This window comes from Anopheles stephensi, chromosome 3 (genome assembly GCF_013141755.1).
Source record: "Anopheles stephensi strain Indian chromosome 3, UCI_ANSTEP_V1.0, whole genome shotgun sequence".
Taxonomy (NCBI): Eukaryota; Metazoa; Arthropoda; class Insecta; order Diptera; family Culicidae; genus Anopheles; species Anopheles stephensi.
This window is the reverse complement of record NC_050203.1, coordinates 77,990,721-78,008,723: the sequence shown is the minus strand read 5'-3', so window position 1 is coordinate 78,008,723 and position 18,003 is coordinate 77,990,721. Positions and strand designations below refer to the sequence as shown.

At 42.2% G+C, this 18,003-nt stretch overlaps 2 protein-coding genes across 3 annotated transcripts; both read right to left on the bottom strand.

The window, feature by feature from the left end:
• Window positions 1-9,918: 9,918 nt before the first annotated feature.
• On the bottom strand, window positions 9,919-14,150 carry LOC118514643. The gene is made up of 10 exons (XM_036061667.1): window positions 13,925-14,150; window positions 13,763-13,852; window positions 13,502-13,703; window positions 13,277-13,444; window positions 13,121-13,215; window positions 12,912-13,063; window positions 12,668-12,851; window positions 12,344-12,593; window positions 12,013-12,281; window positions 9,919-11,935 (listed from the first exon to the last, which is right to left on the bottom strand). The coding sequence occupies exons 1-10, from the start codon at window positions 13,971-13,973 to the stop codon at window positions 10,722-10,724; spliced, it is 2,673 nt and encodes an 890-aa protein (XP_035917560.1). The 5' UTR covers window positions 13,974-14,150; the 3' UTR covers window positions 9,919-10,721.
• Window positions 14,151-14,288: 138 nt separating this feature from the next.
• On the bottom strand, window positions 14,289-17,728 carry LOC118514644 (serine protease snake-like). Of its 2 annotated transcripts, XM_036061669.1 has the most exons (11): window positions 17,573-17,728; window positions 17,413-17,511; window positions 17,155-17,359; window positions 16,947-17,090; window positions 16,676-16,883; window positions 16,431-16,617; window positions 16,118-16,365; window positions 15,793-16,058; window positions 15,083-15,729; window positions 14,686-15,022; window positions 14,289-14,622 (listed from the first exon to the last, which is right to left on the bottom strand). In XM_036061669.1, the coding sequence occupies exons 1-7, from the start codon at window positions 17,625-17,627 to the stop codon at window positions 16,220-16,222; spliced, it is 1,044 nt and encodes a 347-aa protein (XP_035917562.1). In that variant the 5' UTR covers window positions 17,628-17,728; the 3' UTR covers window positions 14,289-14,622; window positions 14,686-15,022; window positions 15,083-15,729; window positions 15,793-16,058; window positions 16,118-16,219. The 2 variants fall into 2 exon arrangements, with proteins under 2 accessions (XP_035917562.1, XP_035917561.1); XM_036061668.1 differs by lacking the exon at window positions 17,573-17,728 and having other exon boundaries at window positions 17,413-17,566.
• Window positions 17,729-18,003: the final 275 nt, after the last annotated feature.

Here is an 18,003-nt window from a genome sequence, read left to right as displayed (position 1 = left end):
GTGCCGTGCGTTCGATAAATTTCATTTTGTTATTCTACGGAATTAGTCAAACGTTACGCTTTACCTGTCGTTGTCTTTTGGATGGCGTTACCATCGAAAATATTTGTGCACGCGGTGGTGTGCAGGAACGGTACCGTTAAGCTTCAAACGAAACAATAATATTGTACGTTCGGAATATCTCGCAATTGATACCCAGAAGCTTGCTAGCATGCACAAAATTTGTTGGAACATTTGAAGCGTTTACCAGACACTCACACAAACCCCCCTGTTATGTATGATACATGGCTTGCCATTGCTTTTGGATGGATAAGAAGCGTTCCATCTCGTTATCGTTCACACCTTAACTCTGAGCGTTCGCTTTATCAGTAAGGTGGAGAATTTCGATTAAAGTTACCGACATGTAGCACTCTTCGCTTTGAATTACGAAACCGTTTTCTGATAAACTCTTGCAATATGAAATTTTGGAGCACTTTTTCTTCACGCTTTTGATGGAGACGCTCAGTACTTTATAAAATTTAATGAAGGCACCTGGTGTTGTAAAATTTAAAAATAAATTTATTTTCAATGCGAATATGGTTTACCACAAGCTTTGTTCTCAAGCGAATGGCAGGGAGAAAAATACTTAACATCAAGAATCACTTGCGCTATCATACGTACCGGGATGTGGTTTTTGCAATCGTTGCTTCCACGCCCATGCACCTGACCACAACACAAATTGTCAATTAACGCAACAGACGCTGTCCAGTGGACCACGCACAAAGGAGTTCGCTCAGAATTTAATAAAATACAAACAAAAACCTCAACCATCACCTGATGTCAAACAGTGTATATGTGTGTTTGTGAGGTCGGACCAACGAGCGCCCTCCATGGTATATTTTAACGAACAGTTTTAATCCTCACAGCAGTGACCACATTGATAACCAGACCACAGACACATACACACTTCACCAACCTAGGATGGTTAAGTCGACCAACAATTCTGCGATGCATAATAAAGCATCGTAAATGAGACTGTCCCTGTAAAAATTGTTTTGTTCCTTAAGGATTAAAATGCATATAGATTTATTTTGCTTTTCCGATGTGCAGAGAATTAACTCTTTATGTTTATCAAATGTAGTCTACCTGGTTCATCTCAACCATACTGTTGGGATATTATAAAAAATATTAAATAATGCATCAAATATTATACACGCGCTATCCAGAAGCAACTCATAATCGAATTATGCTACTTATTCTATTAAAAAAATCACATGTGTCCCGGATCGCAAGAGACACAACATCAGCCACAGGAACAATGCTACCTGTCTAATTAAATTACTCCGATCTCCCGTTCTAATGAACGGGAAGACTAGAATCATATGCTCTTTAATCATAACACTTCCCGGTACGCAAACACACTCACAACACCACTACCACCACCACCAACTGTACGCACCTGCTGGGAGTCAATCAAATAATGAGATAATCTCCTGGACATTCTAGGAAGAATGCTACACCCTACCGCCGACTGTAACGATCGCCGCGGGGAGATTAATAGTAGAACAGCAAGATGTCATGGCATTTCCGGTTCCGTAACACCTTCGCTTGAACTAAGCTACCGTACGAACAATCTGGATCTCATCAAAAGCTATCGTACGATTAAAGCACACCTTAAAATGGAACTCTGAGTAGGCAGAATTAGATACGGATGAGAGAGACACAGCAAGAGAGAAATGAGAGTGAGTGTCTGAGTGACTTCCCCTATTCTTCTTCCCACACATGGAGAGCTCTTATTCAAGGTCAGCTATGCAACTCACGATTTCCTAGAATAAACTCCCCATGAAGTATCTCCACTCCGCATAAGCACTCACCCACCGTCCGAAGCGAGACAGACAACGTTTGTTTACGTTTCAAAGGTTAGTGCTCTGGTGAGTGCTGCTCTCTGGCACAGCAGTTGCTACCAGCGAGCAAAGTTTGCTAGCGTTTGCGAAGGGATGCTGTGACGGATGATTGTTTGTTTTTCATCCTTGGATGTTATTGTTCAAAGCCAATAATGAACCGGAGAAGGAAGCAACACAAAAGGTAAACAGTCAACATTATGTTTGAAGTAGAATAAATGAATCAGAACCAATAATCGTTTATCATCTTTCTTTCTTCTTTACTTGGTACACTAATTTTAAGGTGCTATGAGGGTCAGTAAGAAGGAAAAATAGGTTTGAGTACATCAAATCGTTAATTTAGATGAATTGTGATAGAAATTTAGCTCATATTTTTGTTTGTTTTCCTCTCGATTACAATTAAATCAGGTTGAAATGATCCTTTAAAAAAATCTTCTTCACTAAATACATTTATCAAAGCGTACAAGCGTATTTCCAACAGCACCTCAATGACCTCAGGCATACTTTTCCAATCTACACACTATCGAAACTACTCTATCGAATAAGCCCTCATCAAACTACTTGCTCACTCCATCTCTGCCTCATCATATTATCGTGGTTCGACGTTCTCGAGCAAGTAATGACACAAAATTAGCGATACTTCCATAAAAAAGCAGAAACATCATTATTAACTTGTACATACACACACACACACACACCAACACGCAAACGTTAAAAGATAACATCAGCATTCGGTGCCGGCCAACATGACAGTATAGAGCCCACCAGCGAGCTCAGGAATATCGTTCCATCAGAACAGATTTTGTGTGTTGTGCGCGCACCCGAACAGAACGCGACTCAATAGGCACAATTCCTATCCAACAACTTTTCCATCCATTCACCTTCCTCTATCTTCTGAACTAACTTTCTGAATCCATTTCACTCACTCTCGATGAACAGTTTAAACGTTGTGTCCAAGCTTTGACACTACCCAGTTTTTATATTCTCTAAGGATTTTTGTTTACTAAATTCTGTAGCGGTTGTAAATGATTCACCAACCAAATACGTACGCATTCATATCAGCAGAATTTGGTTTGTGAGCGAGTTTTAACCACTGGTAAAGATTCTCCACATTAAGCAAAACCTACTCCCAAGTGTATGTGTCAGCAAGGTTGTGTGTATGGCTACGAGCAAGAGCTAACTCATGAGGGAAATATTTTGTGAAGTGTTGTGCTAAAAGACTTAATCCAACCTCTATACAAAAGCGAGAATCCATTGCTCTGCGCTTCGTACTCGCCACCAACCATAACTCATCTCATCCAGTGACCGATTGTACTGCGGACAGTGGGAAAGATTTTCTGACAACCAAATTAATAAATACTTTGCTAGCATTATAATCGAAAACTTTTTAGAAAAGGACTTTCTCAAAATTCAAAATTGTATTAAAATCTAATATCAAAAGAAATATTCAAAAAAAAAACAAATATATTTTTTTTAAAAAGAATACAATTTCACACCACGTTCAAGTACTGGGCGCCTCCATCCATAAACTAAAATTCAAATACTACCCAAATATCCGACAATTCTAGAAACCCTGAAGAATTTTCCGACAAGAGTATACTACAGCAGCCTTCAAAATATACTTCATGACAGACAGGTACATTAAACATCGTCAAGCACACGCCTGTTTTAAAATTACACTTACTTTTCTTGGAAAGCTAAGGTTTTGTGTGCCCAAAGTAGCACCGACTCACATCAATCTGATGTTTTCGATTTTATTTTATTTTTAACTTTGTACCACCAATCGCTCAATAGTGCGATTCGGATACGCTCCTACGTACGCTATAAAATAAACAAGATGTACACACGATTCGTGTGCAGCGTAGATAAGTTTGTATTCAAATGCATGCATGCATGCGTACGGTTGACGGTGGGGACTTTTTGTGACATTCTCAAGTTCCATACTCCCCTTATGGAAAAAAAACCTTGGCAGGGAGAGAGAGAGACAGAGAAAGAGAAAGAGAGATAGAAAGAGAGCAAGGGAAAAACCGTGGGTCACAAAGGACAAATGTTTGGTCGTTGTTTGGTCGTCCCAACATGGAGCAACTTGCAGCTCATGATGTTTGTTTTATTTCTTTCGATTTGTTGCCATGTTGTATAGGTTGCTCCAAGTGTTCCGCGCGTACGAAATAAAACGAAATGCTCCAACAGTGATAAAACAACCGGAAGTAGTGTATGTGTACTACTACCACCACCACTACTACTGTTACTACTGGCAGGGCTTTTGGTGTAGCAACCTTTCGACGATGCGACTCCCGGTGACAAAACGCAACGACGCGTCACATCGTCAACGTGATGGCACAAGTTTTAAGAAGCTCGTATTGGTAGTTTACGAATGGAAGAATATTGTGAAAGTTTTCTTCTTAACCGTCTGAGTGTGTTGATAAGTTAGGGAATGTCTGTATGTGTTTATGTTTGTTATTTACACAAGAGAGTACGACATGTTCGAAAGGAACATATCACTATAGAGTATGACTTGTGTCCTGTTACAAGTCCTCTCTTACTTCTTTTTCTTATTAAAATATTTATTCATACAGGATAAAACCTATATTTTTAAATCTAAAACAGGGCAAATGGCATTATTCACAACGATTTTCTGGTCCCGAAAAGCCTTGACAGTTTTCCCTGTACACTTGTCTGTGTGCTAGCATGTAAAGTTTTTACGACTTTACCGAACAAGCTGCAGCAGCAAGCAGTGCCGTCGATCGTAAAGTATAGACAGAACCAAACAAAAACATGCAATAAGCAGACCCACACCGTACGAAGCGACGTCGGCAATCATCGTCAGAATGGGTCGATTTTCTTTATCGTTGCCTGTTTTCCCGGTTCCCGTGGATCCCTCGTCGACTCAACCGAGCCTTCATAAGCTCATAAAGTATGACGGTGACGTGCATCGCAGCAGCTCGTTTCTGTTCGATCGAGTGAAGAAGATGTAACTGAGTCAACCTCACAATTTACGATTCTACTTGACGTCTACAGCAGGCTGCGTGTGTTTATGATGGCCGTTACCGTTTTTCTGGGCACCGAGAGTGAAAACTTCTAACACGCCTAAATGTAGTGTGCCAAGCGCCAAACCATCGGTTTGAATGTCAATTGATCCTTTTCGTCGAAGGCAATAGACCTATGGCAACAGCGCAGCAAACGCTCAACAGCTCATTCAAATCGAAGGATTCCCAGCTAAGTGTACCTGAAGCTGCATGGAGAATCGATTTTCCTTCTCATCGGGTCGCAAGAAGCGTTGCACCGAACAAAACCGCACCAATAGCCGGCCTTCGATCATCGCACTGCTGATGCATAAATGATTGCCGTCAAATAATTAAACCAACTTCCGTGAAGCTTCTGCGTGAAGGAATTCAATGGTTGTATCTGGGCGTTGGGCTCTGGGTTTTGATCAATTATTCAAACAACATCGAAGCCCACTGTCGAGCAGTCTGTTTGAATGGTGAGAGGGCCATCGCTCGCTACAAAGATGCGAGAGCGAGCTGTACAGCATAACGGCACAATTAACACTAATCAAGCTTTATTGATTCTTGATTTGATGCACACTCCGAAGCCTGGATACGGAAATTTCGGAGTCCCTGAGGTACAATTTCACCTACGAAAAAGCTGCGTCCCGTCTGCTCCATATTTTATGATGATATGAATTTTATTATGAGATTGTACTAGCTTTCCAGGAAACAATTCACCTAATTAGTTGAATGCTGATCCGTTGCTTGACCTGTCGCTAATTTGTAGGACAAACATTTGTAAAACACGTTTGTAGATCGGCTTGAAATTTACATACACCGCTTTTCATGCAGTTCATAACATAAATACAGGATTTATCTTTTGTTTTACTTCATTGACATACGTAACAAATACTCATTTTTAGTGATTTACTGCCTAATATACGATATATCGCTTCTAGACAAGTTGATGGCCCAAATTTCCCAATAATAAAGTGTAAAAACTGTATTTTCTATAATATTCAAACAGATATCGCAAAACCAGTAATTTTTATAGAGTCAATAGACCTTTACGTGAGTTTGATGTGAGAAATAACCGTTGCCATGTACAACATGTTTAACTTTTTCGAGAAGAAAAGAATCAAGAGATAAATCCAAGAACAATAAAAATAAAATTTAAATGACACAGAATCGAGTGAAAAATAGAGAGAATAGAGAGATAATCGAAAGATAAATGAGCACAGGCGATTCAAAAACGACAAAGAATCGATAGAGCAATAAGAGAGAACAGAGAGAAACGGAATGAGCGAAGAATGAGACTGAAAGATGAAAACTTAAAGATAAATTCGAGCAAATGTAGAGATAATCGAGAGATCAATAAAGAGAAATGAGTGATAATAGAGAGAGGAACGAGAAAGAAATGAGAAGAGAATCGTGAGAGAAATGAGAGAAGATGAAGAGAGAGAATCGAGCGAGAAGCGAAAAAGAAACGAAAACGTCTCTAGACACGAATGAGAGTGAAATGACAGAGAAATGAGAAAGAAATCACAGCAAATGGAGAGAAAAACAAGAGAAAATCGAAAGAGAATAGAGAAAAAATCAAAAATTAAAAAAGAATGAGAGACGATTTTCTCAAATTTTCACTATTCTCTTTTACATTCCTCTCTCGTTTCTCTCTCATTTCCTTCCTATTCCTCTCTAATTTATCTCTCGCATCTTTCTCGATCTTCTTTCATTTCTCTGTCGATTATCTCTCATTTCTCTCGAAGTTCTCTATCATTTCTCTCTTAGTTCTTTCTTAAATCTCTCTCGATTCTCTCTCATATTTCTCTCGATTCTCTCCTATATTTCTCTCGATTCTCTCTTAATTTTCTCTCATTTCTCTCTCAATTTTCTCTTATTTCTCTCTTAATGTTCTCTCATTTCTCTCGATGCTCCCTCCATTTACTCTCATTTCTCTCCCGATTTTATATCATTTCTCTCTCGATTTTATCTCTATTCTCTCTCCATTCTTTATTGTTTTTTTTTCCAATTCACTCTCAATTCTGCCCAAGAATGCCGAATTACAGATTTACGGTGGCAATATGAAATTCGGCCAAAACACTGACGATGGCAATTACAGTTTGGTTGTGTGTTTAACTATAACTTTGTTACAATTAACTTTGAGCTTATTTGTTTTTGATTTTGTATTTTTGTATTTTATTCAAGTTAATATGCTACGAAAAATATTTCCATTGCGGCTCGCTAATTATTTTTGAACATTATCATTTATTATTATTTATAATTATTACTTTAGAAAAATCTTGAAAATGTGTCAAGATCTTTGTAAAGTAATATAAAGGTCAACCTTTAAACAGGCAACACGTGTCTCTACTGCTAGTACTATTAATCGTACAGCTCTGTAGCCCAAAGCTACCGTTTGTTATACCATTGAGTTCATTTGCATCTACTTATGTTTATATTACTACTACTACTCTACCCATCCTCCCCACTCACCAATTACTACCTTCTACAAGCGTATCGCTTCATTCGATACGACTTTTCATGGAATTTGATCGATTACTCTGCAAATATTGACGAGAAACGATTGCAAACATCAATATATAAGAGCGAGAGAGAGAGAGAGAGAGATTACATTCCCAATGTGGTCAGTAGATAATGCTTCCTATTCAACGTGCACCAGTTCCGTCTACAACGCAACAGTACGAACGGCTCCTAGGATGAAATACATAATGCGTAAATTAAACAAAACGGCTGCCTCTGGTATGAGTACGCTGCCTGAAAGTGCCATTAGAATGGAAGCAAGTTTAAGCACATTTCTTTTAAAGCTAGATTTATAGACAAAAGAGACTTATTACCGAAAGAGAAGTCTGCAAACACACTCACAAACAAATGCACTCATAGAAAAATGGTAAGTAGCTTACTTTTCCCCGCGTCGTGTACATTAATTAGTACTCGCAGGCAGGCAGAAAGTTCCAAACATAATTTTTCCTCAATTCATATCGTGCCACTTTTTTCTTTAGCCTCGGTGGCAATTTTTAAGAAGGCACTTACGTACACGTGCGCCTTCCTGATGCGTTCCAGCTCGGTTCGGTTTCAGTTTTTCCTACTCCTGCACGATGGAAGAAAGACAATTTTATCTCATGGTGGTAAAGATAACCATCCTACCTATGTAGCAATACGTAGGGAAGATGAAAAAAACGACGCCCAACACGCCTCAAGTGATCGTTTGATTTCTTGCCAGCAATCAATGGGAAGCTATTGAATTACCGGTGCGTTCTAGTGCCACGTGTAACATGTGTCTACTCAGCGGGATGTTTCAAAATGGTACCCCAGTTTTCGGTCGCGAAACAAGTGCAAATATAACACGAAAAAAAGGAAAGAAACAGGTTTCCTTAGGAGTTGATAAGTTGCTACAAATAATTATGGCTTTTATTTGAATTTTTATAGCAAGGAGCAGTATGAATTTAAATATGTAAAATGTGTTTTACTTAATTTGTTTGAATATATTGTCAGACCGTTCTTATGGAATAAAATAAATTGTTTGAATGAATTCGCAAAAGATCTTCATAAAACAGGACCGGGGTCAAATCGCATGTATAATATTTAAATGTAAATTTGTATTATTTTGTATTAAGCTCATTTTATTATTATTATTTAGTTTATTCATTTATTTCATCATTTCATTTTTAGTTCATTTATTTAAATTTTCTTTTTATGAACCAAATTATTTTAAATGAACTCATTTATTAAAATAAAACCAACTATTAAGCATTTGAAAGTATTTCCAATTTTAATCTATACTAAAAATTCCTTTTCGAAATCCAACGAAAATCATCCAAGCTTGTCGTATACGTAACTTCCCTCTGAATAAGCAGGCACCCAATGCTAAACATGTTTATCACCGCATGTAATTATATTTCCACCATAAACTATTCGTGGCACCGAGGAAAACCTTGAACACTGCTCCTGTCAACATTCGAGCCACACAAACACACCGTCGACACAGCGCCAAGTGTAAGCCACTGCCAGCAGAAACGGCAAACGCAAACGAAACGTCGCCTTCACTGTTAAGGCAGCCAAGCCAAGGAAGTTGCTGTTGTTGTTTTATCTTATTTGCTTCCTCCAGCACAAAGTTTGCCGCTCCTCGAATGCACCGAACCGTCACCGGCGGGAGAGAAAATTTACTTACGCCACCGGGACGGAACCACACTGACACATCAGTTCCGCACAGTTGCTGGCAGGGCGATGGCATTAATTTCCGCCACGTACGCAGTCCCACTCACCTGCTACCCGGTATGATCCGGGCGCCAAAAAGGGACACGCTACAATAAATACAGAAATAAATATACAGTTTCCAATGTTGCTGCAAAGTGGTGGAATAGACGTCCTCGCATTTGAGCATTCATTGGTACTGCTGCACGAAAAAAGATCCCGCTGAAGACTGGTCCTATCAGCATCAGCAGTCATTATACTGAATTATGTCGCTCAATTGCTTTCATTAGTGTTTTCTCCCCGATTTCGATTCTCTTGCTAGTGCTCCCTTGTGTTTTTTTGCGCAACTCTTTGTCAGATTGTTGTATTTTATCCGCCCGCTGTAATTCTATTTATTATTTAATTAGTTTAACCATTTGCTGCCCTCCCTTATCATATCATCTGCATGAAGCGTTAAAATTACCCATCCGATAGGACTACTTCCCTTACACAATTCCTTACACGAAAAAAAAGCGCGAGAGGGAGAGAGCGTTGTAAATCGTAGGAAGTAATCACAATTCCAAGAAATCAATTAGCGTCCAGCCGGATGTGCGCCGGGAGATGTTGATATCATGCTGCTCGGCAAGCTAGCAGAAGCAACCCCGAACCAAGCAAGTTCCCGACATTTGTTTTTGTTTGTCTCTTAACTGCAAGTTGTGCTTCCTTTATCGACGCAGAGCAAGCACAACAACGGCAGCAAACAGCTCGCCCGATAGCAGGACAGTAGTAAGCGAGTCTCAGATCGAAATATCAGCCTTTGTTCTCCTTTTGGTTAGCGCTGTCCACAATTCAACCCCTATAACTACATTAGGCGTGATCGTTTTTATTATCTACTATGGAAATTGGGTGTTTTTTTTTCGTCTGATTGACAACAAAGGAAGATGTGAAGCGTTAGCGAAAGTTTGTCCATAAGCATAGTAAAATCGTGTCCAACCGAAAGGGAAATCAACCGTTTATGTTTGAATTAATGGATATGATGATGTGCTGGAGAATTTTTTTTTTTAGGGCCAAACATTATGGTGAAAACTTTTCTGGTGGTGGATGGTGTCTTGTTCCATTCTTTTTCGTCCGAGCATCCTTCCTGTGTTTTAGACTTCTCTGTAGTGATAAATATAGGTTTTGAGGGATTTATTTTGAAAATTGATATCTCTGATATCTCTCGGTTAAGCATCGACTACACACTTTTTAATTGATTAAAGGATCTCTTTAGGGGCGACCCAATGATAGAAAGGACAGCTACGCTGGTATTCGTACGGCAAGACTAGGGTTCAAATCTCATCCGGGCCTTTCCTTTGTACTGAAGCCTGATCATCGAACTACGTGCTTTCATTAAGTCTAGTGAGCCAGCAAGCCATGACCTAAGGTCTAATATAGCCTATTATGTTCGTATAAATTGGAATTGAAGAGACTCCTAAATCTCCAATGACGATAGCTATCCACATCAAGAAATAAGGTATGTCCTTCAGTTTTATTTCCAAATTTCACTCCTCATTGCTATCCGCATTATAGTTGCAATAAACAATGTTTTACTAAATTCTTTTCCGGTCAAAAACTTCTTCAATTTCTCCTGGACATCGTACATTAACCAAGGAGTCCAAACAATTTCTTACAAAACACTTTTAATCCAGCTCACATACGGTGCAATTCGCGTGTGCATAAACACACTACTATCGTTCGGCGCACTGTGGCTAGCAATACCGACGAGATAGTGAGTAGAGCCCGGACGGGTCCAGAACGCCGGTGTACCTTCATCAACCACAAACACGTCCTCTGGATATTCCACATTCAAGCACAACTCTTCAGATGCAAGAGGTCTTCCAAACGATTGCTCACAATCAGTGTTGAATTTCGTATAGGCTGTCGATGTGGTTGGATCATTATTATCTGACAAACCCACCTGCCCTAGGTAGAACGGTGTATGCGTTGCGTTGCTCCAGAGACACACCGGTACCTTGCCGAAAAATTCCTCAGTACGGTTAATGGTGGATACCAATGCAATATTGTGACGTTTCGTAGCGCTATCATACTCCGGATGAACTGTAATGTTCTCCACAACCATGTATATCTCCATTGGTAGCTGTCTAAGCTCCACGCGTATGTACATCGGTTCAACGGGACCTTCCAGACAGCTGGCTGCCGTCACATACGTTCTGCTGGTGATCATTGTCCCGATGCAACCTTGCTCTTCCTCTCCTGCCGTCCAAGCAATGATGGCTATATGTCTGTTTGGATCGAAGCCTTCCTCCTCGTCAATCGGTTCACTCGCACAAGCGTCGATCTCTCTCCACTCCGCATCCGTTTCGTTGCGGATGTGCTCTCTGGGACAGCACAGCACTGAACCACTCTGGCAAAAGCGAACCGGTTGATTCTGACGGAAGCGATGCAACATCCAGGGACAGTTGATCGCACTTGTACAAACTCCGGATACTCTGCTATCAACCGTGCAAGAATCTCCCTCTTCCAAATCGTTGTTTAAAAATATGAACTGCGCCGGTCTGTCTTCTTCCTCATCTGTCTGCAGCAAAAGTACCGATTCCATCCAAGGCATATGAGTCGCCAGCCGCAGAGCTACAGCTGGCTCCCCAAAGCCACAGTCTCGACCCTCAAGGTTCAACGCGAACACGTACATGAGACTGCGAGAAGATCGCATTACTTCGCGCTGTATTGGCCCGCCGGCTGATTGCTGACAGGTGCCTGGGACTAGGAATGGATCTGCACCGAAGCAAAACTGTTCCGCTGGTGATAAATCTGTGATGTGAGAACAATTGGTAGCGTTGTGGACCTTCACCACACCAAGCACATCGATGGTACGGTTGAGAGCTGCAAAGAGAGAGAGAGAGAGAGAGAGAGGTGTGGTTAGGTAGAAGAGCCCTGAACAAGACATTAGGTCCACTTACAAGCGGAAGTCTCCAAATCTTTTTCACGCACGTGAATTGTGTTCAGTTCCAACAAACCACGACCAGATACTTCAAACTCGGAATCAGGTAGGTCCTCTCGTTCCCAAATACATGCAGGCGTGAAGTATTCGGAAAACTGCAGCGGGTCTTTCAGCTTAAGAAGTCCAACATCTGCATGAAGTGAGCCTTCAGTCCAATTGGGATGCTTGTAGGACTGAGTAACGACGTTTGTCTCATTGCCTAGACATCTTATATAGGATGGAGGAGTCCTGATAAATAAAGCAGATTAATCAAACTGAATTATCTCAAGCTTATTCTACATCTAACCTACCCATTCTTCATAGCACAGCGGGCTAGAGTAACGACAGTACTCTCGTCTATTATCACTCCGAAACACTCCTGTTGCTCTTCTGTCCCGTTCCAATGAATAGATACTAGCTGCATTGATGCTTCGTCGAACAGATGAGCTTCCGACAAGTCGACCGATTCCTCTACATTCGATTTGTGCAATAAAATTCTCGGTTCGTATTCTCGATACTCTGCATAACGGAGGGCACATGCTTGTGGCTGAAACTTCCACTCTTTTGGGATAAAATTAATTATGCGAAGAATTTATCTTGAGCTAAGTGTACTATAAATTACTGGTGGTCCCTACCTGTCGCATTTTCTCCGCGATCGTTCAGCACGGTCCGAATCCAAGGTACGTACGGAGCAACTCTTGTATAAACTCCCGGCACTGACAGACCACACGCAGTCCCGAACGACGTTACTCCGACCAGAAACGGCGTTATGCGAGTGTTGTGGAGCAGCTTGACCTGCAACGGTCCTCCAGAGTCGCCCTGAGGTAAGCAGAGGATGCTCCTGTGTAAGTCATTCAATACAACGCATTCCACGCTTACCGGACATGTATCCATTTGTGCATCACCGGCACACAACTGATTCGCATGCAAGCCAGCCCTTAATCCACGCAGATTGAGATAATGTTCAGTGCATCGCTCTTTGTCCACGGGAGCGAGCGATACTTTCAGCAGATTTGGTGTTTTCTCAGCACCTGCAATAGAGATCAACATTAGCAAATTGATCCTTTAAGTTCCTTCGGTGTCCATACCGAAACCAGTGTCACCCCAGCCAGTGGCTTCGAAAGTTTTGAAGCGAATCTCATCATCCGTCCACAGACAGGCAGGAGCGACAGTATCGTGCACTCTTCGAACGAAACACCATGATAAGAATCATTCTTCGCCAACGTTCTCGATCATCAACTTACTTCACACCGTGCTCTAGACGCATGAGAGCAATATCGTGGTATCGTGCCCGAAACTTGTGCTCCGGGTGACGGATGATCTCCACGATCCTTATCTGCTGTGCGTACTGATCGTCCGTGTCGTTGTACAGATTTATGTCAGCAAAACGGGCCACATCCGGTTTGTTGTTTCTAATGCATGAGAGCAATAAATTTAACCGTCTCGTATTAATCTCATCTCCTACTTACTGTGCGTCCTCGGCACAGTGCGCTGCTGTTAGAATGTAGTTTTCCCAAATTAAAGACCCGCCACAGTTCCACGTAATGCTGCCACCGGTCTGCGTCCATCCTATCGCTGCCATGTGCGCAAACTCCCTGAGGTAAGTTGGTTGACCACTGGCAGGTTTTACGATCGAATTTTTGCCATACTTAAAGTGCCGGAAGAAACAATCTACAGACGGATGGATTATTGAGCGTTGATTAGCTTAGAGATGCTAGGCGTGAACGTACCGGTGAGCGACTCTCTCCGGTTGGGTAGAATTACATCCAGTATATTGGGAGCAGTAATATCGCCTCCAGGTATCAATACGCTTCCTGTTACTGTGTGAAAAAAAGGGCAAAGATATGCGTATCAGAAACATTTCTATCGTCTAACATTAAAATTGTTCTTACCCAACAAAAGCCCGAGAGCTGCAACTATCACGGAACAGGGAGGAAGCATCTTGCCGAGCTACAAACTGGTACTGAAGATCGTCTTCCATCGCCGAAACGATTATCTCGCGCTCTCTCAGTCAGTGTATGCATGTGAGTTGCGTATAAACCGGCTGATTTCATATTTACAACGTTGATTGCATTGATTTAATGTGCATTTGCAATGATAACCGGTTTTATTTTCATAACATGCGGTGGTGCCAGCTGAGCTGATTACGATTTTCTCATGACAATCTGGTTTTGTAGCTATAGCTTCGGCTCAACCAGTTTACCTACCCAAGATTCTCTTCTCCGTAGACAGATTGATCTTCGGTTTCAGATAGCATGGAGTGTTCAAATAGAAAAGTTTATTCCATCAGTACTTCAACGACACTCGCGCTACAAAACACTCTTGATCCACCCAACGTACGAAGACATTCTGTGATGGATTTTCACTGACCTATCGTTAGCCGCAGTACGACTCATAGTCCCTACCAAATACTGCACCAATGTACCGTCCGCTAGTGTTTTAGGCCAAAACATAGGATCGCCCTCCGAGACTACCGTATTGGCGGGATGCACATCAACGCAAAGCTGACTGGAGGCTAGCCGTTCTTCAGAGTCTTCACAATCTGTGTTGTATTTGGCTGTGGAGGCAGCGTAATCGTCTGCCGTTCCATCTGTGGATAAAGCTCAAAACATTAGCATTCAATTTGCCACATCGAAAACAACTATAAACTTACTTATTACTAGTTGAATCATTTCGAACGGAGTATGGGTTTGATTGGTCCAGATGCACGCAGGATATTTGGTTGGTGATCTTTTTTCTAATGAATGCTTCAACTTGATCACTGCTATATCATTCTTGCCAGCAGCTCGTTCATACTCCGGATGTATGATCGTATCCTCCACGTCCATCACCGGAGCTGTATCGTTCATTCCAAGCCGAACCAGGGATGGTGAGCTTGCTTGTTGCTGTACACATTTCGCGCTTGTCAGAATAGCCCTCGAGGCGATAATGGTTCCTCTACAATTCCAGCTAATTTTTTGCTCGCCATTCGGCTGCCAACCGATCTCAGCCTGCAAAGAGGATTTGAATAATGTATTGAGCTTTAACACTCATTCAAAAACGAAAGCTACCAGATGTGGAAAGTCATCGCGCAGCGGTCCAGGTCCGTACAATATTTCGCTTGAACGCGCACGTTCCTCCTTGTAGCGATCTTCACACTCGTCCAGCTCCCTTCCAGCAACCGTTGTTTCGTTCACCATATTTTCGTACGGACAGCAAACAACGCTAGACGAGCTACAGAACACCACCTGACGGTTGACCGAGAAATCGTACCGAACTCTGGGACATCTTGCAGCATCCACACACAACCCATCCGTACCATCCACATACCGACAGATATCATTTTCTTCTAGATCTGAATTCAAAAAATGAACCGATCCACTATCTTTTTCAAACCCTGGTAGCAACATCGATTTTAACCAGTCAACGTGCGAAGCAAGCCGCACACCTAATGCAGGCCTTCCGAAACCACAGTCAACACCGGCCAAGTTGAGTGCGTACGCGTACCGGAACGGTCTGTTGAATTTCTTCACTAAACCGCCGACTGGTCCACCAAAGGTTTGGGTACACGTTTTTGGCACTAGATATGGTTCGCTGCCAAAGCACAAATGTTCCTCGGCCAATCCTCTTGGTAAGTTGTTTGAGTACTCTTCCGGGTAAGTACAGTTCGCTGGTGAAAGGACATCAGCACGCGGTGTCAGCTCAAGGGATTGAGGTTCTAAAGTGGTCAAAAAAGCCAGATTACTACACGTCATACCCTGTCAACGCTATCATTTCTTACCAAACACATCCACAGAATCATCATGCAGACTGAAGTAGTTAAGATCGCGCCTTCCTTTGCCGGTCAGCTCAACCTTCCCTTCGGGGATCGCCTCACCATACCAAATACATTGCGGTACAAAGAACCCAAAGAAGGTGAAGCGCATCCTCACCTTCAACAGTCCAATGTCGTTGTACAGCTGTCCCTCACGGTAGCCCGGATGATTGTAGTGCTTCACCACAGTGTTCCGCTCATTATTCAGGTACATAACGTATGTAGCTCGTTTCCTGGAATGTATTTAAAAATTTAGTATCCACTACATTAGGCGAAATCATTTCACCTTTACCCATGTTTCGTGGTACACTGAGCCAACGTCAGTACGGTGTATTCATCTATTACGAGTCCACTGCAGTCGTCCAGGTTCGAAAAGTATCCCGTAAAATGTATTTCAACCATTGCATGTGTATATCTCGGTTCGATATGCCTTCTCGCTGGTGATATTGTGAGAGGCCGTTTCACCGATAATAACATCCTTCTCGTAGGGTCTTAAGTTTACCAAGCGAAGACCACACTCAGCTTCTCCAAATTTCCATTCTGCAATGTCAGATCACAAATTAAAGTTGCTTCACGACACGAGACAACTGTTTTCAATTACGAACCCCAGGCTGGTTCTCCAGCAGCCTCAATAGTTGAACGTATCCACGGAACGTATGAGGATACTTTGGTGTATTCAAAGGGTTTTGATTGTGCACAGGAATTACTAGCCGCGGAACCGATCGCAACGACAAATGGAGACACCTTTGCACTGTGCAGCAACGATACTTGAAGAAATCCACCAGTGTTCCCCTGAAATATAGTCACCGTATTGGTTAGGAGCTTCCTTAGAGCACGTTGCTCTATTTACCAAACACGAATCCAGCTCACTATTCTCCACGCACAGGTCAGAACCGGTGCCGTTGTTAGATACTCCACCACAACCACCCGTTACAGGACGAACAGTAACTTTGGAAACGGTTGACGTTCCCAAATCAGTTCCGCTAACCGCTTCCATGGTCCGAAATTTTATTTCCTCTTTGCCCCAAAGACAAGCCGGAACAACTGTCGAGTCAACTCTGCCAAAAATAAAGAAGACCTTGTTTAAGGGAACCTAGAGCTTCAGCTCAACCACTACTCACTCAAACTTCGATTCTAATCGCAAAAGGGCGACGTTATGCTGTCGGCCACCCTCCCTGTACTCTGGATGACGTATAACTTCAGCGATCTTTATCTGTTGCTCTGCGCCGGGATTTCCCATACGCGTCACATCGGGAGCCACCTGACTGGATGTTAGAGAAAATTATTACACTACATCTAGACTAGATAGATATAACTCGCACTGCATACTTTTCGTTACGTGTACAGCGGGCTGATGTTAAGATGAAGTTCTCCCACACCAGCGTGCCCATGCAGTTCCACTGCACGGTGCCATCCAAACCGGTCCAGCCAATCGTGGCGAGATGGGGGAACTCTCGGAACTTCAAACGTGGTCGATCGTAGACGGAATACTCTACGCTTGGTATGTCGTATTTGTAATATCTCATGTGACAATCTAAAGAGCAGAACCAATTTAGTATCAGCCGAACCCGAGGATGCATCACTTACCATCTAACGATTCACGAACATTCGGCATCATCGCTAGCTCGATGTCGTTTTTCTGTCGCTCATCCTCCAGAGCTGCCATAACCGTACGATCTCCCCTGCCTACAATTGCAACACTCAACGTGAATCCAGCAACGCAAATTCTTATCATTAAACTGCTCACCATAACGATTGCAAAGCAATATAAACACCAATAAACTTTGGCTGAGGAACGGCATCTTACACCGATCGCTTCCACCGCTGCACTGCAACACAATGAAACAGTACGCGCGTGCTCCCACCGATCGCGACCTTGGCGATAGCGATCGTGCGGACAACAACCGCCGGGTGAGTACGATCGTGTGAAGCGTTACGGGCTGGGGAACCGGTTTCTGACGATACGGTTTTAATTAACTGCTTAATCCCCTAGAGTTCCTTGACGCATTCCGGAGAGCTATGGACGCGAGGTTGCTTCTCTACCTATATCACTGGTATCATGTCAAGTTTGTCTAAATTTGGCATCTAGTTCAGGCTATTTTTAGACAATTCTATAGCTCTTTAGGGTCATAAAAGCATAAAATTACTTAAATATTCTCAAAACTAGCTTTACACATA

Bases quoted from the DNA above. Each gene is read 5' to 3' on its own strand.
- LOC118514643 (XM_036061667.1), bottom strand. From the start codon at position 13,973: ATGCTTCCTCCCTGTTCCGTGATAGTTGCAGCTCTCGGGCTTTTGTTG. The intron at 13,445-13,501 runs GTAAGTAGGAGA...CTCATGCATTAG, and splicing joins CACTGTGCCGAGGACGCACA to AAACAACAAACCGGATGTGG. The intron at 11,936-12,012 runs GTAAGTGGACCT...CTCTCTTTGCAG, and splicing joins AGATTTGGAGACTTCCGCTT to CTCTCAACCGTACCATCGAT.
- LOC118514644 (XM_036061668.1), bottom strand. From the start codon at position 16,302: ATGTTATTATCGGTGAAACGGCCTCTCACAATATCACCAGCGAGAAGG. The intron at 16,059-16,117 runs GTAAAGGTGAAA...AATACATTCCAG, and splicing joins CAGTGTACCACGAAACATGG to GAAACGAGCTACATACGTTA. The intron at 15,730-15,792 runs GTAAGAAATGAT...TGACCACTTTAG, and splicing joins TGATTCTGTGGATGTGTTTG to AACCTCAATCCCTTGAGCTG.